The sequence below is a fragment of the Equus caballus genome, chromosome 20 (genome assembly GCF_041296265.1).
Source record: "Equus caballus isolate H_3958 breed thoroughbred chromosome 20, TB-T2T, whole genome shotgun sequence".
Taxonomy (NCBI): domain Eukaryota; kingdom Metazoa; phylum Chordata; class Mammalia; order Perissodactyla; family Equidae; genus Equus; species Equus caballus.
The window spans coordinates 18,767,240-18,780,228 of NC_091703.1; the positions used below are offsets into that span (position 1 = coordinate 18,767,240).

Genomic DNA, 12,989 nt, shown 5'->3' on the forward strand with positions numbered 1-12,989 from the left:
TAAAAAATAAAACAAGTCTTTTAGCTTCTATTAACTTGTATTTGTAGCTGCTCTTCTAGGAGCTGGGCTGAAGGGCAATCTGAAAGACAGATGTCATGCTGTGCTCAGATACCTTTTTAGTATAGTCTGGCTGGACTTCTATGTCTGGATCCCTGTACCAATGGAGGAAGCCCTTCTCCAGGAGGCTCCAGTATGCCCTTGCAAAAATCTCTCTGGGCATTTGTTTCTGTTCTTCAGAAATATCTGAATGCAGGACCGAACAATACAGAACCTTGCCATATATGCTGTCATTATCTTTTATTACCATAGGGAGTTGATCACAGATACTGTTTCTTACTCTTCTGTTATGTTGCTTCATTCATTTATTCAATGAATACCCTGTTCCAGGCATCTTTCTAGGTCAGTGGTTGTCAACTGGGATGATTGCATCCAAGTGCATCTCTACTAGGAAATCTTGATAGTTTTCACTTCAAAGCGTGCTCCAGATTTTCAGTGCTTCCACTTCTAACCTGTAATCCAAGGCATCATCTTGGATTGGATCACCACAATAGCCTCCTAACCCATCTCTCTGCTGCCACTTTGTTCTGCTACCATCCATTTTTCTGGCTAGAAGATAGACAGGGTGATCTTCTAAAAATGGGAATCATCTCATGGCAGCCCCCTGATCAAAGTGGCACCCCCTTCCAGTGGCTTCTCATCATGCTCAGGCCTTATCCTCCTAATCTGTGACCAGGCCCTTGACTGCTGTTCCCCAGTTACCTCCTATGACTCTTCCCTCTGCTCACTTAGTTCCTCGTAAAATTGGGCAGCTTTATTACATGTGTAAATCTCTTCTTTTCCATTATTTGGATAAAAGTTGGAAATCTTCCAGATCAAAATCATGTGTAGATTAGCTGCTTATAAGGAGTTCAACCTATAGACTTAAATGTGATTTCTAAAAATGTACAGCTGTGAATAACCATCAAAAGCAGAACTAATGTTTGCTAGTGTCATCTGATTCTCACAAATGTAACAATCCTAAAGGCTTACCTCTAGCAGTTCTAAGCAAATTAATAGTTAGTTGAAAGAGTGGAAAGTATGCATTCGAGCTGAAGGGTCTCTGTCATGAATGAAAAATAGAGAAGGCTGATAGAAAAACAAGTTATGTAAGTATTCTTTGGGCCTTCAGGCTCAGAGGCACCAATATACCTTTTCTTCTCATTCAGAAATGTCCTTCATGAATTTCTATAGAAGACCTGTGTGTGGCTGTTTGACCACAAGGAGTAAATCTCTTCAGTCCTGTCTATCTCTCCAGTAAGAGAAATTGGGTTACTACTCCTTTGAATGTTCCACCCTTAAGGCCTTGTTAACTTACTCTGCTCCTTTCTTTAACATAGAAATAGAAAGTTGAGAGGACTTTCTGGAATTTGGCTAGATTTGTCTCTTTCCCTTAGAATAGCTATTTACTCTGCTTTTAGTGGTTTATCAAGAAGACAATGGCACAACTCCTTTGGCAAGTATCTTACATAGCCGGAGCAGTGTTGAAAAGCCGTAGGTCAAGCTCAAAACCTGTGTAAAAAACATCTGTGCCCAAAAGCCAACATTACATAAACAAATGATACTGTATTGCTCCTGTGGGTGCCTCCCATAGTGATGGACATTTCTCCAGGCTTTAATCATGTCCGATTTTAACTAGCAGTGCTTTCTTTTTATTTATATTACTTAAGAAGGGAGCTGATGGGAGAGGGGGGCTCTGTTTGAGAGAAGTAATTGGTATAAATTAGTAGATATCTAATCTTTGTTTTCTCCCCTGACCCTCTGTTTTATAAAGGGAAACATTTTGATCTGCTGGGGTGGACAGGAATGCACTGGGTGCATCCTGCCTGATTGGTGTGGTGAGGGATGCTTGGAAGCCTGGCAAGGAGATCCAGAAATATCTACTTGTGACATGCTGTGGTTGTAGGTGGAAGAAACAGCCTGTCCTCTAGGGTAACTCTCACTGGAGTTCAAGATCCCAGACAATATACAAGAAGCAATTAATGAACAGTAAACTAGAACATATAACCAAATACTCTTAGAAGAAGAAGATGTGTATATGTGAGTGTTACTTGAGGTATAAATACCTGTCTGTATATCGGATGTTCAGGAAGTGGAAAGATGGGTCAGAAAACACGGCTGAAAGACTGTCACTATTCCGGTTTTGATTTCTCTTCTTTTTGTGCTAAGTTCTGTTGTTTACCTGCCCACTCTGTGCTTTACACTTGTCTGTGCTGGAGTAGGTTATATATTTATGTATTGTTCACTCTCAGATTTTTTCGCAGGAAGAAAGGGGTCTGATGTATAGTGTTTGCTAATTTCTGTGGTGTAAATACTTTCCTCATGGCTAATTTCAAGTAACCAGTGTGATGTCTCTGAATGAAGAGTTGGGAAGAGATGCAGCTGGTTCTTGTGAGCTGGCAAGAGCCACTCAGGACATGGCTGTTGGTGTCCTTGCTCGGGGTTTCCTTTAAATACAGAACCTTTTTTCTGATATCCGGAGGGAGACCGTTCTTTCACTTTTACACCTTCCAGACTCTGGCTGCCTACAGAGTTGCTATTCCAGGGAATTTTAATTTTTTTAAATCTCTGTTTATGTGATGCTTTAGCTCTTTCTAACTTAATCTCTTTGTGTTTCATCTCAGCGTGTGTCATCTGCTTTGCACCGTGATCAGGACAGACCAGTTTTACCTCTTGATTTTAGAGCTGATTAAAAGGGGAAGCTTCACTGTGGGTAAAAAACTTTCTGTACATTAAAATATTTCTGTATTTAAAAAACTTTCTGTGTATTAAATATTCCTTACCTCCACCCCTAAGATCTGCTCACGGATACCTGTCAACAATTTCGTTTTCTTATCTTGTGGGATGCTCTGTCAGTTATTACATTGCTTGTTTTTTTACATCACATTGTTTTAAATGTCTCTTTCCCTTTTCATACTGTGAGATTTCTGAGGAGCAAAGCCTCTATTTTTCATCTTCATAGGCCCGGAGCCTCTAACAAGTACCTGAAATCAGTCATTTGTTGAATGCACAATGAATCATAGACATTTGCCTAATTTTCAGTCTTATCATCACAATAGGTCAGGCTTGAAAAAGAAGTTTGGAACAGTTCTAATTAAAGTGAGAATTGAAGCTTAGTCATGGCATGAGTTCTATAAATAAGTAAAATGTGGGAGAAATCTAGGACTAAGTCTTAGGTACCATCGATAGACGGGAGCAAAGGAGGCAGTTTTGATGATAAAGGAGAGAGGAGGACTGTGGGAAGAAAATAGAGAGGGCAGTGCCTTACCCACGGGGATAGAGTTACAAGAAAAGTATCAGACAGAGAATGGATTGAGAAACATTTACTGGATGTGACTAGAGGGATGTTAGTTGTAACTTTCAGAGAGCAATTTATTAATGTGTTGAAAGTTAAAACTTTATTTTAAAGACTTAAGGAGGCTATGAAAGGATACGAATGAGAATCAGTGAATGTGGATCACTCGTCCAAGGATTGAAATTAGATATGAAGTAAAGTGGATGTTAGGTATAGGACAGTAGGGTTCTAGAAGGGGTAATTATTACTTATTTTAATGTTAGAAAAATTTTTTATTGTTGCCCTTATTTATAAGTGACACTTCATAAAGGAGGTTCAATTTTGAAAGTACTATATGTAAAGTTTCGTGTTTTGCCAAGTTGACATCTTTCCAAATGCAGAGAGCCCTAACTGAGGTGGGTGGAGATGTATGGTCTAATATAGATCATAGCATACTTTGAACACGAGGACTGATGTTGGATGATTTTAGTGTGCTATGCACGTCTGTTGATGAGAGCACCAGAAGAGAATGGAAAATAAATTCCAGTGCAAGGCAATTCAAGATGGTATTATAAGTCCATTGTTTGCAGAGGAGTATATCTCTGCTTTTGAAAAACCCAGGAATTACTGCTTTAAATTAATAGGTAGCATCCCAGCACTGTGTCAGGTACATGGAGCACACAAATAGGACAGAAATAGCCCTTGCCTGCAATCTAAAAAGAGAAAGCTCATCTCCATGAAATGCACAGAGAACAGCAATGAACAAGATGTGGATTCTGTGACGCCAAAATGAAGACAAGCACAAGGAAGTAGGTCCTTTAAGAATGGATAGATAGGCCATGACTTGGTAAAGCAGAGAGGGGATTTTTTAGAGGGAAGGAAAAGCATAGAACAAGAGTTATTTATGTATCTGGAGAAGAAGGTCACACAAAGGGGAAATTTGAATATGTTTCAATGCTATAAAAAGTGAATGATTTTCCAGAGGACAGCTTAGTTGCAGAATTATTTTATAAGTTGTCTTGTTCGTATGCCACGTTGAAAGTAGCCTTTTTAAACTAGCTTTTAAAAATTATAAAAGTTGTATTGGTTCAGGTTTTTTAAAATTCAAGTTTAGTAATAAAGCAAATCTTTGCCTCCTCCGCCAACCCTCCTGCCCTTTACTCAAGGGCAACTGTTGTTATGTTTCTTAGATATTCTCCTGGAAATGTTAAAACATATTTCTATATATACATGTTTTTATAAACGTAGTTCATTTCTGCTCTTCTTCAATCTACTTTTGTTGACATATCTTAGAGAGCTCTCCATATTGTCACATTGATTTACCTTATTTTTTTAAAGCTCCATTGTGTTTAACTATATGGATGTACATTATTTGTCTACTAACATACATAAAAACCTTATTGATCTGGAATAGTGTGTTAACTTTTTTAAAAAGTTAATGAATAATAAAAATAAATTTTTGTTATGGTCGATAAGGTTTTCTACAGGCTAATGTATGTGGTATATATTTTATTTCTATTTATATACAGACATTTCCATGTGCCTCATGGATTTAGAATATAGAATGATAAAATCAGTGGGTTGGAAAAGACTTTAAAGGTCCTCTTGGACATGGTGCTTTAATCCTCTTTATAAAATATCTGCCACATGAGAGGAGCAGTCCTTGTTTGAACTGGGGATTTGCTCACTATTACTAGAGGTAACCTCTTCAACGAAGATGCTTTTAGCTTCAAGGAACAGAAAACAGCGAGGGCATTGAATTACCTCTCACACAGGAAGTCCAGAGGTAAGCTGTCCCAGGTTTGGTTGATTCAGCAGCTCAACTTCTCTAACTCACTTAGCTTTCACTCAGAGTTCCAGGATTGTTGTCATGGCCCAAGCATCGTAACTTCACACAGCTGTGTTCAGAGGCAGAAAGACCAAAGGGTGTTTCTTCCCTGTATCAAGGAGGACGTCCTATTCCAGAAGCCCCCTGGTGGACTTTCCCCTTCCTCCCATTGGCCAGAATTATGTCACATGCCCAAGCCTCAGCTGCAAGGAAGGCCGAGAAAGCAAATTTCTGGAATGTTCCACCTCTATAGAGATAGGCAAGTCTTCTCAGTGAGGAGAGTTGAAAGGAGTTGGGATAGATATTGAGTAGAGTAGAGTTCGCTAGAGTAGCCAATTTCATTTCTGGATAGAGTCAAAATCTATCTCACAGTAACTCCACTTTTGGTGTTAGTTAAACTCTATAAGCTATCCCCAAAGAACAAGACTTCTAGTGAAAGAAATAAGTAGGAAGCTATAATGTCTCTCTTCTGCCCCTTCCTCTACTCTCGTGTACATGGTCATTTATGTACTGTCATAGTAGGGAAAAGTTCAAAAGATCACTGTTTTCTGTGGCTCAGACTCTTCCTTTGCTTTTCCTTTGGACTCTTGTGTCATAGCCACACTGCATACTAAGGTCCTTTCTTTATAGGAATTCATCGAAATCTATAGTTGCTCCCATATTTACTGTTTCTGTATCTATTGTGCCATTCCAGATACCTGAAATAAGTTGGTAGGAACAAGCAAGTCAGAACATCTACCAAATAATTTTAATTGATTGGAGTTATGAGGACAAGTTGCATCCTTGTATCTTTTTAAGGTGATCAGTAGTGATGCCATAAATTTTAACTATAATATGTGTCTTAACTGTCCTTTCCTTTCCTTTCCCTTCTTTATCATCACACTTTTAAAAGATCTGTGATGCAGAATGGATGGTAGGTAGATATTTGATGTGGGAGCCCTTAGCTCTAAGTTACATACTAGGCTTCAGATCTTTGGGCTTAGTATTTGTGAAGCAGTTAGAAGAGTTTGGAAGAAAATATAAATGGTGTAGGAAATAAAAGGTTAAGACCTTGGGGCATATGGGTGTCACTCTCCCCTTGACTTTCTAACTAGCCTGTCTCAGAGTTTTAGGGATCTTAGAGGGTCTGTCTCTCTTAGGGTCTGAGGATCTGTGAATCATAGGCTTCCCTTTCTCTGGTTATATTTAGCCCATCGTTACCTAACCCCTGCTCCCCAGAGTGATTAGATAAGTATGTTTAAGGGTGCTCTTTTTGAATGAAAACCCATAATAAGCATAGATCCAATTGTTGCATTTTCTAGGTGAGACGTTAATGGAGATGGTGTTTACTAGAACAATTCAGACATTTTTTCCCTGATACTGAATTTGTAAAATTATTGCCTTTAAAACTAAGCTCATATTTAATACCTTCATTTGTTCTTTGTACTACCCTTTGGGTTTGTTTGCTTGCTCCCCTGAAATTTCTAAGAATCACAAGCCTTAGGATATTTAAGGCTAGAATCTCATCAGTTCAAACTTTGCAAAATACATTAGTTCAGAGAAAAAAGGGCTACTCTACCCCTCAAATAACATCATTTTTCACATGATATGTTCCCTTAAAGGTCATATTAGATGACAAGAACACAGAGTCTGTTGTTGAATAGAAAATGGAAAACTGAACAAGATTTATACACACTTGAATAGAAAGACAGTTGTCCACCCCCCAACCGTGTCTTCTTTCCTGCATGCCGCATGAATCGAGCCAATGCAGTATACGACTGACAGTCATTTTATGGATTGTGAAAGTTCTTACCGTTTGTTTTTAGATCATGTAGGTCTTTTACAAATTGTCCCTAACTAGAATATTGATTGACAGCTAATCTGACTTCTTGGCTAAGCGACACCAGACATTGTTTGGTCCCTAAACTGCTTGATTCTTCCTTGATCTTTAGTTTCCCTCTGAATGACAGAAGAAACCTCACTACCTATTTTTCAGTGCCTGAAAGCACAAAGTCTTTTGTGAATTTTGTTTTTCTTTTGCTCTGGTAGGGCCTTCCAGCCCAATTTTCCTCCAAGCCAGTACCTAAAATAATAGTAGAATTGACTAGAGACTTTTGCCTGTTATGAGTGCTGGAAGGTGAGAAATATTCCAAAAGAATTGCAAATTTTGGTTGGTGAGAATGTTCCTTATCTATTCATGAAGTCATGGTGGCCTATTCCATTAGTACCTACTTGAGAAATGTGGCAGGGCTGGGTGACCTTGTAAGTTTGCATCCATACAAAGACCAATAGTAGAAATCACCACCATTGGTTGTACTAAGCTTCCATAGGTGTTAGCCTATACAAGTATAATTGAAGGGGAGAAAGCCTCAGGCTTGAATGAAAGATAGATAGACCATCACATTTTGTTTCTTTATGCTTTAGAAGTTCACCTGGACCCCTACCGAACATGGTGTCCCGTGGCAGACTGTCAGACAGTGTGCCCCGTTGCATCAAGTGACCCAGGACAGCCTGTGCTGGTGGAGTGCCCTTCTTGCCACCTGAAGTTCTGCTCATGTTGCAAGGATGTCTGGCATGCAGAGGTCTCCTGTAGAGAGAGTCAACCTATCGTCCTGCCAACAGAGCATGGGTAAGAAAAGAAACTTTGTCTTTGGGATTACTCACTAGTTTTCTTAGAAACCCCAAAGATGTTGCATGGAGAAGAAGTTATCTTGAGATGGAATTTAGAGATTAGTTATTTCCTACAGAACTTTCCTGTGAAGTGTCTCCGAATTGGTAAGCTGTTAACAAAGAATAACCAAAAAGCATTTCTAAAGGATTTTAGTTATTTACCACCAGAGAATCTTCCAGATACTGCCGAAGTTAGGGTTTCTATGAGTTTTGATTTCTCTTTAGGTAGAGAGGCACATGGTCTGCTGATTCTCAGTAGGAAGTCATGGCTTGTCCAGAGCAATTTGCTCAGGTGCCATAACCATCTCCTATGGACATACCTCGTTCTTCCTGCTTGCAGAGTGGTGCAGAGATTATTTTCTTACGTGACTAAAGTGTTGGCTTCTGAGGTGTGCCAATCATATCAGAGAGAACACAGCAATAGAAGCAATAGCCCTTCAGTGTAGCACAGTGCTAAATTTATAGGTGCTTGAGAAAAAGAGCTTATCTCTCAATACGTTTATGCTCTGAAAAGATGGTGCCAAGGTTGAGATTTGTTACGATGAGAGGCAATTAAATCTGTTACCTTCCAGTATGGAGGGTTTTATGGCAACAGCAGGGCCCAGAGTGAGAGACCTTTGTGTTTGATCCCTTGCTTTGCTTGAGGCTATGGCTGTTCTGCAGCGGCAAGAACAGAAATACCAGTGTTATAGTCCAGTTGGCTTAATCACCCAGCGCCCTCAGAGTGTGTAGAACCATTCTTCAGGAGCAGTAACGCTACCTGGCTGTGAGACTGTGCTTGAATCTCAGACCAAACAAATCAAGAGGAAAAAAAGCTCTAATACACGTGGCAGGCACGTGCCCTCTTAGCTAGTGCTTTGTATGTTCTCCCTGCCATGGCAGTAAGGTCTTCAGGTATCACAGGACAACGTAAAGATCCCACAGGAGAGAGGATTGAGTTCTAACATTAATACTTGGTATCTGTGTGATGTCCTGCAAGTCACTCAGCCTCTATGAGTCTGTTTCTCTATTTGAAAAAAAGGGAGGATTAGAATAGTAACTGTCCCACTGCTATATAAGGTTATTGTGAGTACCAAATACCATTGTAGATTTGACAATACTTTGCGAACCTGATGTCTGTGTGTGCTGAGTGGTGGTTTTGATGAACTAAAGTGCGACCCAGTGCTATGGCTCACCAAGCCCTCCTTTTCACCCCAATTTGTTCGCCTATTTTCTGTTCTCCTTTAGGCTGTGAGACTGTGCTGGCCTATTCATCTGTTTGCAACAGGTCTTTTCAATGAAATTGGGCATTTGTATTATAGAATTGATTATTGACTCCCCCAGCCTCCTCTATTTGTTGACTGTCACTCGTTGCTTGAAGGGGATACATTCTGAGAAATATGTCGTTAGGCAATTTAGTCATTGTGTGAACATCATAGAGTGTACTTACACAAACCTAGATGGTATAGCATACTATACACCTAGGCTATATGGTACTAATCTTATGGGACCACTGTCACACACGCAGTCCGTCATTGACCGAAATGTCATTATATGGTGCATGACTGTATTTGGACAGGTCATTAGATCATCTATGCCCCTTAGGTCCTGAGCTAGTTTTTATGCTGTACAACAGACTTCTTGTCCTTTTTATTCAGGCAGTGTGTGCTCAGGGAATAAAATAATAATTTGGCAAAACAATGAGTTAAATCAGCTGTGGAAAATACAATTATATTATTCACGCAAAGCCAATGATAAATAAATTAGGGTTCTTTTTTATTTTGAGTTATCTGAACCACTAATAATCTGTATCTCTTCTATTTTTACCTCCACCCTTTTCCTCAGAAGTGAATTAAGCAGCAATAACGAAGAGTTCACTACCCACCCATCAGGGGCGCTGGGAATTCAGTTGACCATAAAGTTGAGTCCAGAAGGGCATTCTTTAACTATTTAATTAATTAGAGTCAGCCCGCTCTTCCCACAGCTCTGGTTAGTGTACACCCTTGTGGTCCTAGCTTTTTAAAAAGTCAGGCAGCGTTCTCAATCCCCACCCTATAATTTTCATCCGTTTTGTTTCTAGGGCCCTCTTCGGGACAGATGCAGAAGCCCCCATTAAGCAATGCCCGGTTTGCCGAGTTTATATTGAACGCAACGAAGGCTGCGCTCAGATGATGTGCAAAAACTGCAAGCACACATTCTGCTGGTACTGTCTCCAGAACCTGGACGTAAGTTCCCCTTGGAAGAGTCTTCTCTGATGGTCTTTCTCCATATCGGATCTGTGCAGAAGCCAGTATCCTACAGGCTTTCCTTTTAAAACATTGAGGCTATTTTTGTCCTGCAAAAGAAATTTGTGTCTCTTAATGAGACTTTCTGAGCCTGCTGTTTTAGATATCTATAAAACCTCTCCCTGATTACCTTAGATGTGTCACCTTAGTTGTAAAGACAAATTTTTGTTTTAGGACATTTCCTGCTTTTTGGTCATTCCCTCATTCTAGTATGTAAAGGGCTATTAGTGTGTTAGTTTTACATTGCTATTATAACAATTTACCACAAACTTGTGGCTTAAAACAGCACAAATTTATTACCTTTGGTTCTGTACATAAGAAGTCTGACATGACATGGGTCTCACTGGATTAATATCAAGGTGTCCTCAGGGCTGCATTCTTTCTGGAGCCTCTGGGGGAGAATCCATTTCTTTGCCTTTTCCAGCTCCTAGAGGCTTCCTACATTCCTTGGCTTGTGGCCCCTTTCTCCATCTTCAAAGGCAGCAACATCGCATCTCTCTCACTCTTCTTCCATAGTCATAGCTTCCAGAGTCATTCCCTCTGACATGACAGCCAGGAAGCTTCTCTGCCTTTAAGGACCCATGTGATTTGATCAGGCCCAATGGATAATACAAGATACTCTTCCCCATCTCAGGGTTTTGATTTAATCACATTTGCAAAATCCTTTTTGCCATGTAAGGTAACATATTCACAAGTTTTGGAGGATAGGCCATGGGCATCTTTACAGGACCAATTATTCTGCCTACCACAATTAGGTTGTTTTCCTCTTTTTGAATTTAAGAAAAAAGCCGTTCAAGGCAATGGTGACTCTTAAATAACCATCTCGTTGTTTGGCCTGACAGCGGTATTGCTACTGTATTGTCAAGCTCCCCTTCCCAGATAAAGGGGTGTAGTCTAATTATTCTTTTTCCTCACCCTTCAGGAAGCATGTCTTCTCAAGTTCAGGTGCAGTTTCATTCAGTCCTGTGCTAAGGCTAGTGGTAACCTCAGAGTTAAAAGGTAGTGTGAAGGATTGGTGAGAAATCTATGGTTTTCAATTCTAATGTTTTAAAGTTTGGGGTAGCATAAGTTATTTGTAGATATTCCCTATTTTGGCAATTTGGACCTTTAAAATATGTCCATATCAGTGTAAATCCTCAGTCATGGTTGAATGACCACTCTCTTCTCAGCTTTTCATTTTAGTTGCTTAGTTTGCCTCAATTCGATAAATAATTTGTGTCGTGCTTTGGTATCATACACCCTCAGCGAGTGAGCGTGTGGTTAATATGGGATGCATCCTGGCCACCACATGCCTGACTTTTACCTGAAAATGAGTTAAGCTGTTTAAGATGATATCCAGGAGCAAGAAGCTTAATCAGCTGGATGTCAGTGTTTCAAGAAGAGGCATAAACTGAGGAGAAGAAAATTGACATTTTAGGCCCCAGAAGCTCAGCAACGCAGGTTGAAAGAAATGTTTTCATTCTTTAAAAAAAATTTGTTTATCATAACCCCTTGAATTACAATTATGTTTGATATTTGAGACCTCTCATCGTTCCAAATGAGTGGTATTCTGGATGAGGATATGACTGATTGTACATGCTTTACAAATGAAAGAAATCTTTTTTGTTTTCCTTCAGGTTTAATCAGAATATTAATTGGGTTCGTATCCACAATGAGGCCAAGCCCATGAGGTTCTCTTTAGGAGGCAAGAGTGAAGGGAGTAAATATGTGCACCAGATCGCTCCATCCCTTGGCTGAAATATGTTTGGGGTATGGTGTTGCAAGGAACACATTGTTCTGTCACTTGTGCTGCTCTGGTCTCGAGATGAAATGGAGCAGATGTTAAATGTCTACATCTTTTTCTGGTCATTGTTTTTTGAGATCTCATTTTCTCGGTTTTTACCCGGGGGTATTGGCCTGTTGGTAATGATGTTTTTCTGTAGACGAGTGTTCGATGTCAGATGGAGGTGTTGATCTTTGTTTATAGGAAAGTTTTAGAGCATGGGCCTAGGAGAAGAGCGACTGTCCAAAAGCCCAGCCTGAGACAGACACCACAGTGATTTTGAGTTTGGCTGTGGCACTGAGTTTGTTCCTGCCTTGGTCCTCATCCCTGCTGTTTAGAGGATGAGGTATTTTCAGTCTTCTGCTTTGGGAACCTCAGAGACTTGTCCCTCAGTTATCTCTTCTCTCTCCTGTGACTTCAACTTCCGCTCTTTACTCTCTACTCTAGCATATCCACACATTCAAGTGTCCCATTTAAAAATGAGTAACACTTTTCTCAAGCCTCGGTCTTTCCCCTTCTACCATTCTATTTCTCTCCTTCATTTTGGCGCCACGCGTCTCAAAAAAGCATAATCACATCTAGTTGTTGACACTTACTTACCTCCAATCATTGTAATATACTCAGATTGCCACCTAGTCACACCCTTCCAAGGCTTTGAGTGATTTCTTTTGGATAAAATCCAATGGATCCTTCAGTCCTCATCTTACCTAAATTCTCTGCTGCCTTTGAATCTTGACCACCTCTGTTTCAGTGATACCATCTCTTCTGGTTTCTCTTCTATGTTTCTGGCCACTTCTCAGCTTCCTTTCCAGGCTCTCCCTTGACCCATTTTTAAACGTTTGTTTTCAACAGCCTCTTTGCTTCTCAGTCTATACTCTCTCCCTGGGTAATCTCATCTACTTCTGTGATTTCTTCCACCTCATGTACACTTATTCCCGAGTCTTTTTTCCAAAATCCAGAAGTTTTTTGAACAGTACTGCTTGAATGTCTCAAATCTCTCTCAAGTTCAACATATCTAAACTGTGGTCATCATCTTCCCAACCAACTCCATCTCTATGTTGTCACTTCTCTCAACAAAGCCACTGCCTCCTACCCAGTGGCTTTCCCCTCCTCTGTGATTTCTTCTCCCTCCTTCCCATCTAGTAAGTTACCTTCTTAATATCTCATGACTGTGTT

The 12,989-nt window shown here is 40.0% G+C and overlaps 1 protein-coding gene across 10 annotated transcripts in view; it reads left to right on the plus strand.

Moving 5' to 3' along the window:
- Window positions 1-12,989, plus strand: part of RNF144B (ring finger protein 144B) — a 167,844-nt gene that overhangs the window by 149,576 nt on the left and 5,279 nt on the right. For all 10 annotated transcript variants that reach the window (XM_070244135.1, XM_070244133.1, XM_023624501.2 and 7 more), the window contains 2 exons: window positions 7,542-7,746; window positions 9,847-9,991. In XM_070244135.1, the coding sequence (XP_070100236.1) occupies window positions 7,542-7,746; window positions 9,847-9,991 (350 nt within the window). The remainder of the gene's footprint in view (window positions 1-7,541; window positions 7,747-9,846; window positions 9,992-12,989) is intronic.